Consider the following 16,475-nt stretch of genomic DNA (forward strand, 5'->3'; position numbering starts at 1 on the left):
GTTTTCTAAATAACCTTAAATTGTTTCTTGAAAAGAGCTTAGAAAATTAATAAGATGAAAAGGGCTGCCAAGAAAGGCTCTTTCATGCACAAGCACTAAAGTTTGCTTAGAGGCCTTAAATTCAATAAATTAGGCCACCCTTGTATAAACATAGGTACAATAACAATTCGCACAAGAGTTTCCAGGAGTAGAGTTTAGGACCACACAATTCCTACTTAATTTATTTAAAATTATATTTTTGTTCATATCACAGTTTAGCGATGTTAACAATTTCGAGCAACGCAAAGGGAGGAAGCAAGCAATAATTGTTTTTAATTGATAAGATGGTCGATCGTTTATTAGCTTTTAATACATATCATGGTACTACCGACATAATATTCAAAACACTTCTCCTCGTAAATCTAATGATGTTTAAAACAAGACGGCATAAATTCAATAACGTAATGATTAATGAATCTTAAACGCGATTCAAGAAAATTTCCAATTGAACAATAAATTTTCAATTTTTCTGCATTATTACCATATGAATACTGCACTGACAGCGGCTAATTAGTGTCAGGCTGAAGCGTACGTAGTTGTAAAGTTTCTATATATTATTGAATATTTGATTCAGCTTTCATCGCGTTAACATCCGTTACTCATCTTTTTCGAAATTTTTGCTTGCCATTTCATCGTAGTCGTAGCAACTGCTTTGATGAAGAAGAGTATCTTTTCATTGACTCGGTAGAAGTAAGGCGCTCAAGGATTTTGCATCTTGAAAGGTAAGAGACGACCGTAGTTAATACACTGCTGGAAAAATTTCTGTTCCTTTAAAATCTACATTTACCCGCATCTCCTAAACTGATTTCTGCATTTTAGAATAGGATAAATTTTCTCAATTTTTGAATTACAGTGTGGTGTATTGTTGGCGGCAAACTAACGAAAGATGCTTTTGAAAATACCAGATTACCAGTTTTGATATTTTAATTTCTATGTTATTATGGGTATTCCATCTGAACCTCCTCATGATTATTTCCTTAAGTAACAATTGCAAGCGTCTACAACCCCGAATACTTCTCATTTTACCTCAAAAACCGCCACATAAAACCCAGGCTAATGTTTCAAGCTAGTCAAAAGATTCTGAACTTGTTGCAATCACACAAGGAATTCCTTAAAGTAATAAATTAGTGTTTCTGAACAAATGAGAGAAGGTCATTTGTTTAAAGTGAAGGCTTACTGTTAGGATATATTTTGTTTTTTTGGTTACTAAACTGTTTAGTTAAATGATGGGGAAAAACTGCAACACACAAATGAATACATATTTTTTTTTACGAAGATTTGAATAAACAAGAGCTGATAGATAACGTTCTTCTTTAGTTCCCTTAAACTTTAGGAGGAAAACTACTATAACGTCTGAAAAACGTGCTTTAATGGCATGTCTCATGTGACATAAAGACAAATATTTTCAAAATTATTTCACAATTCTTTTTCTGAATATGGCCCTTATTCTCAGATACTAAATAAGATTGAATAACACTGCCAAGAAGAGCTCTTCAATGCAAAAGCGCTAAAGTTTGTCCGCAAGGTTTTTTTGAACTTTAAAAGGGCCACGCTCCACTAGTGCGCTTGGGCGCTGTTTGTATTGTTGTTATACAGGAACTCGCATTAGAGTGTCTTAGAAGTTAGAAATTTCAGAAATTAAACCACTCGCAAATTGAGATAAAAACCATCACAATTTGAACCAAAGGTGAATTCTTCCACGATTTATTAATTTCAAATAACACTTTTTCTTAAAATTGCTATGCCATCCTTCAGTCGCAAGTCTAGTTTTAGCCATTATAAAGGCAATTTGAAAATTTTGAGCATCTCCCACGGATTAAAGAGTGACCCGGAAAAAAGTGAAAACGAGCTCCTATTATCAAGAAGGGTTTGTGTTCACATAAGAGTCATTCAAACCCTGTAGTACCTGTCATTTCTGTCATAGCAAGACGGAGCGTGAAATTTCAAAAATCATGTTGACAGACATCTACTGGCGTAAAGCAAATTAATTTTTTCATCTTAATTAGTGCTCGGGAGATATTATCATAAAAACAGGTTGTAATTTTTTCCCAACAAGTATGAAAAAAAACACCTGTGGTGAAGGAGCTGTTCCAAAAACCGCGATAAACTTTAATACACAAGAAATGACAATTTTCCGTGGTCTAAGATGATCTTCCCATTATAGTTTTATTGTTGATAATCGATTTTACGTATATGGTTGAGTTTCCTTGTTAAAACACTGGTTTGTGGCAAGACTTAGGGAATATTCTAATAGAAAAACGTCCTGTGTGTGTATATATATATATATATATATATATATATATATGACTGAAAGAGTCAAAGAGGACGCGTCGATTCTCTGTTACTCTGAGTTTTCCACTGGTTGAGCTTTGTCATTTTTCTGATTTTCGTGTTGATATTGTCGAGAATTTGTTTAAATTTCTAAATGCCGCCACGAGAATAAGTTTTACTTAGCAAATTTCACAAGCCGCCAACAATAGCTCTATAGAATCTTTATTTCACACGTAGATCAGATCATCACACTAGTGAATTAATTAGCTACTCATCTAATTTGTATATAGGGAGGTATGTTATTCATTGAATAAATTTCTGTCTGACGAGCGCTTAGGCGCGAAACTCAGAGTAACAGAGAATCGATGCGTCCTCTTTGACTCTTTCACTCATATATACCCAGCTCTGCTACCACAGCATTGAGCACTTTGCTACCACAGCATTGAGCACTTTATGCCAAGGTAGACTCTACCCCCACATTTATTTATATTTATATATATATATATATATATATATATATATATATATATATATATATAAATAAAATACTGTGATTAAAAAGGATGAAATAGAGCAACATTGACGCAGCAGAAGTTAGACACTCTGCAACTTTGAATCTTGACGGGTAATAGACGAACATAGGTGACAAACCGTTAGGAACATGTATATTCCTTAAGAATCTCATTTACACGCATCTCCCCAAAATATTTCTGTATCCTAGAAATTTATTAGATAAGTTTTTCTCGACACTTGAATTAGGGTTTACTGAATTGTTGACGGCAAAGCTGCTTTTAAATAGACCACATAACCAGTTTTGATATTCAGTTTTCCTACTACTTTGTTTATACTATCTAAACCTCTGCATGATTATTTCTTAACGCGGTAATTAATATGATAGCACTGGTACGATGTATATTACTCCATTTACCTATCATTTCGAGATGATGAAAAGTTTTGAATTTGTTCAACCCTGACAACGATTTTTTTTTTCTATGGTAAATAAGTTTTTGAACATTTAAGGGGTGATTATTTGTTGAAGGGCGAACCTTATGTTTGGATCGATCTCCCCTTTTTTGTCACGGAAATAAGTAGTAAAACAAAGCCTGGAAATACACTACCAATTGTATGTAAAACAACAGTATCTAAATTTGAGTCAACCAAAGCCATCTTCGCTTTTATCTTTTTTTGTTTCCTTTTTGGAAGTAACCCTATGTGAGTATAATTAAATCATAATTAAACAGAAGCTGAAAACAGCTTTTAAAACTAAGATAATCTAACGCAACATGGAGGTGCACTTAATATTCTTCTTTAAACCATCATATAGACTGTGTACTCACAGTATTTATGATGGTGTGTTTTCGCTAATTTTACTGGCAAAATTAAATTTAAAGTGCATGTATTGTGATTATTATGTCTTCGTCTGGTACGCAGCCAGATTCTGTTGATTTCCTTTTTTGAGAATATGACATCTACTCGTGGGGTTCCATTTTTTTTTTTTTTTTTGCAGCCTCACCACAAGCAAAGAAGCATGTATTGTTTATTCTTTCTCTTCGCCTCTGCCATAAAGTCTGTTACAGCTAATGAACAGTGCAGGACAGAAGTAAATACACAAGGAATGGCTCTCAAACGCTCTGTCTTCAAAAGATGGTCAGTGGCGGCTCCTCACCTCTGCGATGTCAAATGCGGACAAGAGATTACGTGCCAAAGCTATAACTACAATAGAAAATACCAAATATGTGAACTAAATAACCGCACTAAGGAGGCGAGACCAGATAATTTCCTTTCAGCGCCCGGGTGGTTTTACATCAGGCGACTGAACGGCAGAGGTAAGAAATCAAAAGTCTATGTACCTCGCTGTTTTTGTTTTTTCTCTAGATTTTCTCCACACTCAGCCAACCTTGTTCCCTCTCCCTAAATAAAAATAGGACGAAAACAAAATTCATATTTTCACTGCAGCTCCTTTGGGTTCTATTCCTGAGTTACCGGCGATATCCTGTCTCGAAATAAAGGCAAGTGAAGGTAAAAACACCATCAGCGGCAAGTACTGGCTGGATCCAACAGGCACTGGGAAGGCAATATTGATTAACTGTGATATGGCTAGCGGGGGTAGGTCTTATAATTATCTTTACGAGTTAACTTTATTTTACCACAAAATTATATTCATGTTATTTTTATTTTTATCGCTATTATTTGTTTGATTAGTACTGTCCTGGCATGGATACCCTACTCACCTCATTTTATTTTAGCCATTGCCTTCATTCTAAATTCTAGATGTGGATGAATGTAAATATAACATTAGTGACTGCGATGTGAATGCAAACTGCGCTAACACGCATGGTTCTTACAAATGCACATGTAAAGCTGGATACAATGGCGATGGACGCTCATGTTCAGGTACACTTAATTTTTATCATCCAAGATGACCATGAATGTGTTTTTCTGTTAACTGTTTTACCTCACCTCTGTGTGAGGTCTTCTCATAATGGCGAGTGCAGCAATAAAGCAGAATTAATAGTATTGACGTAACTGATGAATGCAGCAATAAATTAAGGTTGTGTCAAGCACTTTTATCGGAGGAAGTAAATCTGCCAAAAGGGAACAATTATAACACGATGTTATACAGATATTTTTGAGTAAAGTGGTGATAAAAAAAAAGTTTGTGACATTAATACGAAATAAACCAAAGCAATTCATCGTCAACATCATCGCCAGCAAATCCCCATCATAAACCAACATCATCCTCGTCATATCACTTTGATCATCATCATTGCCGTCACTTTTGTTTACAGATGTCGATGAATGCAGCGATAACATTCATGTTTGCGATGTGAACGCAATATGCACTAACACCAAGGGCTCTCATAACTGTACTTGTACGGATGGATACATTGGAGATGGACAATCATGTAAAGGTACCCGACTTTAGACATTAATTACTGCAGGAGTAACTAAGTACATGTTCGATAATGAAATGAATGATTGTCAGTCAAAGCCTCATCATGTTACCCTTCATGCATCACTTCAGATATCGATGAATGCAGCAATGGAAGCCATATGTGCGATGTGAATGCGAACTGTACGAACACTGGTGGCTCTCACAACTGCACCTGCCGGAAAGGATACGCTGGGGATGGAAAATCGTGCCAAGGTAGATGTTGTAACTTTTATTTCCATCCTTGAATATTTTGTAACTCAGGTGTTTCTTTTGGTGCTTTTTAAATTTGAAATAAAAATTTGATGCGCAAGAAAATCGAGGGGTTGGACTTTGGTGTTAAAGTCTTTGGTTTTCAGTGTTGTTTTATTTACTGGAAAAAAAAACCAATTTCAAGAAAACATTTCGGCTGGGAATATATTAAACTTCATTAATTTTAATTATATTAAATATATTAAACATATTCAAGTTTCGGCTGGAAGTTCAAAAAATTGGCTGATCACTGCACAAGAATATACTTCTGTTACTCGTGCAACTGCAATTGTAAGAAATGATAGATCGAGGATCAAGTGTCAAGAATAGCTTAAGTATCTGAAGCAACAAATTTTTCATAAAGTGGAAATTGTGGGTTCTCCTTTTTTATGACATGCACAGAATTTAGTTTGTGAAAGATATGACTGGAACAGAAGTACTAGTCAGGTGACAACTGAGTTATATTTGAGCCCAGTTTTTCTTCACTTCAATTTTTTTCTTTCTATTTAATTTCCTTTTTTACATCACATGCACCTCTAGATATCGATGAATGCAGCAATGGAGACCATGCTTGTGACAAGAATGCAAACTGCACCAACACCAAAGGTTTTCACCTATGTACCTGTAAGGAGGGATACACTGGGAACGGAGAGTCATGCCAAGGTACATCATTAGATTAGCATACGAACTTTAGTGCATTTCCGACTGTTACTTCTCTACGACAAAGCAAATAGCCCTGCATTTGCACGCCTCGTCAGATTAGCTCTAGCATCAAACAGAATCATTTTTCACAAGTAAGCCATGCTTATCCCCGTGGATATCACCGCCATCTCCATTATCTATTTCGTAAATAAAAAACCTTTATTCCATTTTTTATAATATATCTCGGGCAGTTACGCTATTGAGAAGGTAAGTGTCTTGTGGCACATTTTAGCAGCAAAATAGTTTTTCACGACGTTTCGACCAAATTTCAGTCATTTTCGAAGAATGTCACGATGAATATACGTACGTATGTAAGAATTATAAAGGTCGCAGTTCTTGAATAAAAAAAATTCATAAATTAGGTACTCAAATTTGTTCGTACACTTATTTTAACCTCTAAAATTCTTCGTAAGATCCCTTGGAGCCAAAGAATGCTTGTCGTGAAAATGCTTGCCAATCGCTGAAGTCGAGTTTCTGTGTTCTTGAACACCTTGGTGCAGATGGCAGCGTGTAAAACCAACATAGCCTACATCGCACAGGTCACATTTAAATCAAGATCAGTTTCCTGATTCTCCTTCCAGTCTGCCATACAATTCTTATGATGTAAGTTCTGTGATTTTGGTAGTGAATCAACTAATACGTACTCCCCAAAAAGGATATTTTTCTTTATTCTCGTGACTTGTCTGTTTGATATTGTATTGATTTGGTAAGGAGAAATTCTGTCTTGGTCACCCATGGGGGTTAAAGAGTTAAATAAACACTCACTGGTAAGAAATCTAAACTGGCAGAGGGAGACTTAATGGATTTAGGCTTACAGGACAGAAAAACAGATTTGAATTTGGGGGAACCGAGAAAAAAAATATAAAGAGTGGTAATGCGAAGTTCTTGCGTCTACAAACACAAGACATACAGAATCAGGTATCTAAGCTTATGCTCGGCAACTTTTTGATCTATGATTTTTACAGATGTTGACGAGTGTAAAGGAAATCACTCTTATCACTTAAATGCTACCTGCACGAACACCATTGGATCACATGTATGTGAATGTCACCCTGGATATACTGGAAATAGACGAAACTGCACGAATGAATTTAATTTCCTCGCTACGTGTACTCTGTGCTTAGAGTAGTCCTGCATGACACGTTGGACTACAGCACCGCACCATTCAGCCGCGTTGCAGAAAAATTAGATAATTTATCACCCATAACTCGTAATTTAAGTGTTACTTCTCACCTTCAGAGGCCGAAAAAATCGATTTTTCTTTTATTTAGAAAAACGTATTTCAAATAAAAGTTAATGATTAAGGAAGTTGTCATAATCTCGGATCTGGGCGAATCCTCTGGGGGGAAGTTTCGCGGCAACAGCTCATGCTGAGGCTCGATTTTCATGTTATTTTCATATTTTGCTTAAATCGCGCCCTTTACAGAAATCGCACGTGAAAGCTTTTTGTTTCAGGAAAATCTTTTCTCATGGAAAAGTCAAAAGCAGAAGAAAGTCGTTGGTAAAAAAAATTAAAAAAAAAAAAAAAAAACAGCTCTAAGAATCGCAATTTTGAAAGCTGTATGTGGATTCGTAGATTCCACAGCACATTTTACAGTTTTTTTTTATTGTTGCTGCGGGTTTTTTCTTCGCCTTTGGCAACTTTGTTCATCATTGTGTCGTCCTCCTTAACGCTCCACTTAGCGATCGAGATTAAAAAAAAAAAAAAAAAAAAAAAAGTGTCAGCAATGGGTTTCTTTTCCCGGGAAATCTTGATCCATAGTCAGTGACGTTAGGAGGTCCCGTTGTCCTATTGGTCTGCGGTTCCAGGAGGCGAGGTAATCACCTCGCTTTTTGCAAACCCTTATGAGCTAAAATGTCGCATTTGAGTTTGGGAGGAATACAACCACTTTGAGTGAATTTATGGGGTGTGACCGCACAGTCAGGTCAGGTACATATTTTGCCTGCTACTGGTACCCTGTAACCCAGTACTACCTGCCGCAGAACCACCACTGCCTTGTGGTTGCTTTGGGAGAAGTGAAGGCTATGGGAGTAAACCCTAACAGAAAATCCGGAGTAGAGCCCCGTAGGCGGCTGGTGGAACAACGTGAAACCTTCCGGCAACTCCTGCAGCTGCGCTGGCACCGACCGTATCGGCTCGTCCTTTCCGTCGGACCCTACCAGCAACGCCGAGAGGGGGATCCTGGCGACTGGGCACACCAGGATTTCCATATCTTCCGCCCAGGCCTGCACCTGGAGAGGTCACTCCAGCTTCGCTGACCAGCGTAGGCACAACACGGAGAGCAGCAGTCTACCGGTTATAAGTCCAGGCTCGTTTGGCGTAGAGCCGGGCACCAGGGGTTGCTCTCAACGGTGGGAGGGGTCTTCGAGCCCCATTGGGTAGCTAACGCCCGCCTCAAGCCGGGCAGCCCCCAGGACAATTGAGTTGCTACCCCGCCACAACCTGCTTGCTCCATTGGGTGCTTGGAGCTTAGGCAAAACCGACAGGCAGGTTGTAAAGCCCCCGCAGCAGGCAAACAACAAAGAAACAAGAAATCGCCAACCTTACAGCTTGCTACTTGGAACGTCAGAACAATGTGTCCTGGCCTCTCTGACGACCTCCAGTAAATCCATGATGCCAGGAAAACCGCCATCATCGACCGTGAGCTGTCCAAACTCAAGGTTGACATCGCCGCCCTTCAGGAGACACGCCTCCCCGCAAGTGGCAGTCTCAAGGAGAAGGACTACACCTTCTTCTGGCAGGGACTCGAGCCAGAAGAGCGCCGCCTCTACGGGGTCGGATTTGCAGTGCGCAACACCCTCCTGTCTTCAATGGAGCCTCCCTCTCAGGGGACCGCAAGGATCCTCTTCCTCCGCCTCTCGACCCCCTCTGGACCAGCAAACATCTTCAGCGTCTACGCCCCCACACTCTGCACTACAGCCGAGGCTAAGGATGCATTCTACGAGGAGCTTGAAGCCAAGATCAGAGAGATCCCACAGAAAGAAGACCTGTTCCTAGTTGGAGACTTCAACGCCCGGGTAGGCTCAGACCACAACTCATGGCCGCGATGCATAGGACACTTCGGAGTGGGCAAGCTTAACGAGAACGGACAGCGGCTGCTTGAACTCTGCACTTTCCATGGTCTGTGCATCACCAACACCTTCTTCTCCACTAAACCGCAGCACAGAGTGTCCTGGAGACACCCCAGATCCAAGCACTGGCACCAGTTGGACTTCGTCATCACCAGGAGGTCCCTGCTCAACCCCGTGCTCATCACTCGCACCTACCACAGTGCCGACTGCGACACGGACCACTCCCTGGTCTGCAGCAAGGTGCGTCTCCAGCCCAAGCGCATTCATCGCTCCAAACAGCAAGGACGCCCCCGTATTGGCACAGCCAGAGTTTCACTCCCAGGACTGCGTGAATGCTTTGCCGAGACCATGGAGAAAGCCTTAGAGGATTGCCCAACTGACAGTGCCACAGCGCGATAGAACTACATCCGAGACACCATGTATGAGGCGGCCTCAGACGCCTTCGGAATGCGGGAGAGAAAAAGTGAAGACTGGTTCGAGGCGGAGATCAAGGAGATGGAGCCCGCCATCACTGCCAAGAGCACTGCACTCCTCGAGCACAAGAAACAGCCCTCCAAGGAAACACTGGCTGCCTACAGAGCTGCTCGCAACAACGTCAAGAGGATTGCTCGCAAGTGTGCAAATGACTACCGGCTCGACCTGTGTCACAGCATCCAAATCGCCTCGGACTGTGGCAGCATCCGCGCCATGTATGAGCGCATGAAGAAAGCCTTTGGCCCTAGCGCCATCAAGATTGCTCCACTCAAGTCCATCACAGGCGAGATCATCACCGCCCGCACCAAACAGATGGAGAGATGGGCGGAGCATTACGAGGAGCTGTACTCTAGGGAGACCACTGTCACCAACACCGTCATCGAGAACACCACCCTACCCACCATGGAAGAGCTTGACACACCACCCACAGTTGACGAGCTGAGGAAAGCCATCAAGTCCCTTGCCAGCGGCAAAGCACCAGGCAGTGACGGCCTTCCCCCTGAGATTGTCAAGCTAGCAAGTGAGAGTTCTCTTCTCGGCCACCTTCACGATCTCCTGCTCCAATGCTGGGAGGAGGATACGATACCCCAGGACATGTGGGACGCTAAGATTGTCACGCTCTACAAGAACAAGGGCGAGCGCAGCGATTGCAACAATTATCGTGGGATATCCCTTCTCAGCATCGTAGGAAAGGCCTTTGCTCGCGTCGTGCTTAGCAAACTGAAGTTGCTGGCTGACTGCGTTTACCCAGAGTCGCAATGCGGGTTCTGTGTAGAGAGATTTACAATCGACATGGTATTCTCCCTTAGACAGCTTCAAGAAAAGTGCCGCGAACAGAGACGCCCACTTTACCTTGCCTTCATTGACCTGACCAAGGCCTTCGACCTGGTGAGCAGAAACGGTCTCTTAGCCCTTTTGGAAATAATTGGGTGTCCGCCAAAGCTCCTGAAGATGATCACATCCTTCCACGATGACATGTACGGTACAGTCCAGTTTGACGGATCATCCTCAGACCCCTTTCCAATCAAGAACGGCGTGAAGCAAGGGTGTGTCCTGGCCCCGACACTTTTTGGTGTGTTCTTCTCCCTTCTCTTGTGCTATGCCTTCCGTGAGTCTGAAGATGGCATCTTCCTCCACACCAGGAGCGATGGGAACCTCTTCAACTTGGCCCGCCTCCGTGCTAAGACCAAGGTGCACAGAGTTCTCATCAGGGAAATGTTGTTTGCGGATGATGCTGCCCTCACCGCCCACACCGAGGAGGCACTGCAGCGGCTCATCACACGCTTTGCGGAAGCCTGTAATGACTTTGGCCTAACCATCAGCCTGAAAAAGACTAACATCATGGGCCAAGGTGTCAGCGTCACCCCACACATCACCATTGGCGAGCACGCCTTAGAGGTAGTCGACAACTTCACCTACCTTGGCTCCTGTATCTCCAGCAACCTATCCCTGGACTCTGAGCTCAATGTTCGGATAGGAAAAGCAGCAACGGCAATGGCTCGCCTCGAAAAGAGAGTTTGGGACAATTCCCTGTTGACCATCAACACAAAGATGAAGGTGTACCAAGCCTGCGTACTGAGCACCCTTCTCTACGGTAGTGAGACATGGACCCTCTACTCCCGCCAAGAACGCAGGTTGAATGCCTTTCACATGCGCTGCCTTAGACGACTCCTTGGCATCACCTGGCAAGACTGCATCACAAATGCAGAAGTCCTATCACGGGCAGGTCTACCCAGCATGTATGCCATGCTGACCCAGAGGCGACTGCGCTGGCTCGGCCATGTATGCAGAATGGATGATGGACGCATCCCAAAGGACATCATATACGGTGAGCTCACCACAGGGACGCGGCCAACAGGACGACCAACTCTGTGCTACAAGGATGTCTGCAAGCGTGACTTGAAGACCTGCAGCATCAGCCCTGGAAACCTTGAGTCAGCAACAGCCGACCGTACACTCTGTCGATCGACTGTCAAGGCCGGCGTCAAACAAGCCGAGTTGAAGAGGGAGAGCCAGTGGGAGGTGAAGAGGACTCGCAGGCGACAGAGGCTCCAGTCTGCCCCCATTCCACCAACCCCCACAAATGACTTTACCTGCGCAAAATGCCAGCGGGTCTGCGGCTCCCGTATTGGGCTCCACAGCCACAGCCGGCGGTGCAGCTTGACGTGATTTGACTTCTTAGGTGCAGATTTCCATTGTCTTCCGAAACAGACGGTTGCCAACAAGATTTGACCGATTTTTGACAATGGCAAACGAAAGTGTGTCGGTAAATTTTCATATTTGAAATATTTGTCCCGTGGCGACCATTTACGCAACACGACTCGCGTATTTTTAGCTACCCCAATATAAAGGTGCCGATCTTTAGAAAATCAATCAGAATGTCGAAAAAACCTTACATACGTTTATTGATTGATACCTTGTGAATAACACTGTGCAGCCAATTAGCTCGTGCTGTGGCATCCCATACCCAATAAATTCAATAGAAGAACCTTCAGTCGTTTCACGCCTTACAGGCTCCTGACAGTTCCGTAAAAGAAAAGTCGCTTAAATTCTATTTTCAGCGTAAACTACATTTTCATGCTTTCTTCTGGTATATAGTTTGCTATGATTTTAGTGAAACTAGCGAACGAATTTTTTCCCGAAGGACACACCCGAAGGTGGGAAGTAACCTTAATGCTGATGACTTCTTAGGTAGTGTTCCTGACTTTTAAATGAACAATTTTGGAGACTAATGCGTGCTTCTGCCTTAAAATTAACCTTATCACAAAGATTGACAGAAGCATGAAAATAAAATTGCTCGTTTGGCTCTGAATCCTGTGCACAGAGTGGATATGTAAGTGATTTTCCATGGCACTACGTTTTGTTGACGCTTAGGATATATTTGAGTGAAAAAAGTTGAAAATTATTATCATCAAGTTAAAATAGTCAAGATAATACGAGTGCCCTGATTGGTCAAAAAACAATCGTTAAATGCACTTGTAAATCCATGAAAAATTAAAATTTATGTTATTATAGTAACAGACAGCGCTCTCTATCAGTTAACTAGCGTAGTAAACGTCTCCAGATGTTGGGAAACCATTCGGAAAAAAAAGTTATTCACTCACTTCCAGCTCGGAATTACAAACTTCTCTCGTGTTCTCACAACATCCCGCGTGGGTTATCTCGCCAGTAAATTGATAGAATAAGCGATGAATATAGGGGGTAAGTTTTTTAAAGAAACTCTGATGCTGCGTCGGTGGGGGAGTATAACAAAATAATTTAGTATTATAAACTGAGTTGGTAACGTAAATTGGCCACCGTTTATAGTTTTAAAGCTGACGCTCGAAACGTCAGCTTCGTAATTCTTTACGGTGGCCAATTTACATTATCGACTCAGTTGATGAAACCAAACTATTTCATTTATTAGATTCATGACAAATGCGAAAATATAATAAAACAAAAGGGAATTCTCGATAATCAGATCCATGACAAATTCGAAAATATATTAAAAAGATAAAAAAAAGGGAATTCCAGTGGAGGTACAAACAACTCAGGCTTTGATGGGCGATTTAAGCGAGAGGAAACAACTCTTTTCAGTGCCATCACTTCATTTTAGCTCCTTTGTACATCATCATTGTCCAAGGCAAATCCTTCTTCAAAATTTACTGAATGCATAGTTGTTCTTTTAAAACACAAGTCCTGTCTGCTTGTTTTCGATTGATTGATTAGAAAAATTTCAACAAAAATATGTTGATACCACTATCTTTTTGTAATGTCTATTAAATTTAATAGCCGACCCATGTTATAATTATCAAAATCTAGAATAGAAAGAGCAGTTACGCTACACCGTAATTTGGTCCAGTGTTTTGTGATGACTTACCCCCCGAAAGATAGTATTGTTTTTTGGGAGCTGCAGGAACAATCCAGTTGTTTCAGAGCTGTCAGCTTGTTAAGTTGAAATATTCACAATGAAATATATGTTTGAAAATCTGATTTGTGAAACACACAAAAAAGGAAACTTTGTTTTATTATTTATAATTATCAAAGTAATTACACGTCTGACAGTCCGCCCATTTTTAAAGTGATAATAATAAAGAACATATGTGTTTTCTCAGATATTGACGAATGTAAAGGAAATCACTCTTGTCACGTGAATGCTACCTGCACGAACACCAACGGATCCTATGTTTGTGAATGCCGCCCTGGATTTAATGGAAATGGTCAAGAATGCACAGGTGAATTTAATCTTTTTGCTGTAATATTTAGAATATTCCTACTCGAATCTAACCTGACGCTGCTGAGGTGGTCACTATCGGCCATATTATTAGGTTGTCATATGTAAACGATACTGGTTGTGCCTTACGTCTGCCTAGAGCTGTCTTTTAATGCGCTGTCTGAGAAAGAAGGAGCTCAAATTTGGATCCAGCTGAATTCATTTGGTTAATGTCACTGTTTTAGCCTCTTGGAGTGATGCTATCCTACACATGTACTACTTGACCCCTTAATTAATGCATAGTCATTTTTCTTGTTGAGTACAAATTTCATCTCTGATTGGCGAGCTGCCAGAACTATAACACATTACAAAAAGATCTTGAACCATTCATTTAATACTCACAGTCCTTTTGCAAATTTCATTTCACTTCGTAGCCGATCCTTGCTATCATTATCAAAACCTGAGTGAAGCCAATAGAAAGAAAACTTACGTAACACCTGACGGTCTAGGATTGTGTGACAAAGACCTTCCTGAGGGATGGTATCGTTTTGTGGGAGCTGCAGGAACAAAAATGCCAACAACGCGTGTGCCAGCACACAGATGTGGTACAGACTGGTCAGGCTGGTTGATAACTGCTCATCCTACAGTGGAAGATGGTGAAGTTCGAAGAACAGTCTGCTTTAGCGATCGCTCTACTGGTTGCAAACAATTGAGAGATATTTCTGTAAAAAACTGTGGATCCTACTTCATCTACAAACTTCTAAGGCCACCTTATTGTGACTCGGTACAGACTAGATATGAAGCAAATACACCTTGTGTAGTAAGAGGATTCATAAATCGAACCGTAGGTACATGTGTATAAGGCTTTTAAAATGTGAAGTAGTTAACTCGTTATCTCTACAGTAAACATTATCAGCATGCTTTAACCTTGGTGGCAAACAGGTATTTATTTCATAAGAATGATAATTCTTATCAGATAGCCTCTGTCATCGAAGAGAGTTGCCCGAAGGATCTTCATAGTAATCTTCATATAAAATCTGCAAGGCACAAACTCTCAAGCTTATGGTTTTCGCGCCTTTTATATATATATATATATATATATATATATATATATATATATATATATATAAATATATAAATATATAGGAAGTCTGCAAGTCGATTTTCGCGTGGAACAGTGCTCAATACGTTGAAGCAGAGCAGAATAAATATTATGAGAGGAAAAAAGGACGTAACTACATTTCCCGACAAGCCTGTTTCGTGAATCGCTTCATTAAACCCCTGAAGAGTGAAGCGATTCACGAAACAGGCTTGTCGGGAAATGTAGTTACGTCCTTTTTTCCTCTCATAATATTTATATATATATATTTATCCTTCTTTTGCTTTGATTATTAACTATAGTTATTTTAGCGTAAGTCAATGGAATACAAGCAGGCGCTATCTTACGTTACAGGCGTAGGGAAAAAAAAACCAACCCTCACCCTCACCCCCAAAGATATGAGCTAGGTCACTATGTGGCTCAGCTTCTTGAGTGTTGTAAATAGAAGGGCATCGTGTATGTTATCTCATTATTTAACAAAAACTGCGTATATCTTTGTAGATACATTTACTTAACACGGACTGCTTTCAGATGACTTTCATAACATAAACACGAGAGTGAATGTTAAGGGCAGTGTAGTCCATAGGCTAGAGTAGGTTCTCGTTACCACTCATCTGATAAAAGGTTTTGTGAAAGACTTCGAGCAAATTCGCTTGATAGCAATTGCGAAAGAGTAGCTTTCACAATTTTTTTCGGTGGACTTCATATCAATAACGAGAGGAAAATAACAACAACAACAAGGAAATGTTCGGGAAAATGCATGAAACCAGAACCCAGTGAAGTAAAAACAGATCCATCAATCAAAACAGATTTTAACTTTAAATCACAACGATTCAGTAACAAATGGAGAAGGTTATTTAAAAAGATCGTAGCGTAAGGAACAGAGAAACGAGAACAAGGTAATTTTTTTTTTACAATTAACTAAATTAACTTAATTTTTTTTTAATAATTAACCTAATATTGAACATCTTTCAAGTATCGTTAGAATTCAATTGTCAATTCTTAAAAAGTAAATAATAATTCCATTATTTATCCTGTCGATGTCATCTGTTCGGCAAAAGGAAGTAAATAACGTTTTCGTTCACCGCGAATGTGAGTGCACAAGCTGGCTTACTCTAATTAACAACAACAACAAAACAGAACAAACAATATGTAGTAAAATCAAAAATAAATTTAAACGTCTTTACACCGCACACTTCACACCTTTTCTTTAATACGTTACGGTTATTGTTATTATAGAGGTGAATTGCCAATCGGTTGGCATTCTATGACCAGAGATTTTCTTAAGCTTTACTTTGAGCCTCACTGGTCAAATGAGAGTGACTTTACTCTGGGCTGAGAAGTCATTACATTTTATCAAAATTAACACACCTGACATCTCCACAAATGTTCAGGATAAAAAAAAAAACCAGTGAATCTTGCACTTAGGTAACCTGGCCCAA

At 40.5% G+C, this 16,475-nt stretch overlaps 1 protein-coding gene across 1 annotated transcript; it reads left to right on the plus strand.

The window, feature by feature from the left end:
* The first annotated feature begins 554 nt into the window (after positions 1-554).
* On the plus strand, positions 555-14,796 carry LOC113683148 (uncharacterized). The gene is made up of 10 exons (XM_089182740.1): positions 555-761; positions 3,818-4,136; positions 4,267-4,416; positions 4,582-4,704; positions 5,100-5,222; positions 5,336-5,458; positions 6,035-6,157; positions 7,162-7,276; positions 13,832-13,956; positions 14,369-14,796. Exons 2-10 carry the CDS (start codon positions 3,839-3,841, stop codon positions 14,794-14,796), a joined length of 1,608 nt encoding a protein of 535 aa, XP_089038866.1. The 5' UTR covers positions 555-761; positions 3,818-3,838.
* The last annotated feature ends 1,679 nt before the right edge of the window (positions 14,797-16,475 follow it).

Source organism: Pocillopora damicornis, chromosome 1 (genome assembly GCF_964200805.1).
Source record: "Pocillopora damicornis chromosome 1, jaPocDami1.2, whole genome shotgun sequence".
Classification (NCBI taxonomy): Eukaryota; Metazoa; Cnidaria; class Anthozoa; order Scleractinia; family Pocilloporidae; genus Pocillopora; species Pocillopora damicornis.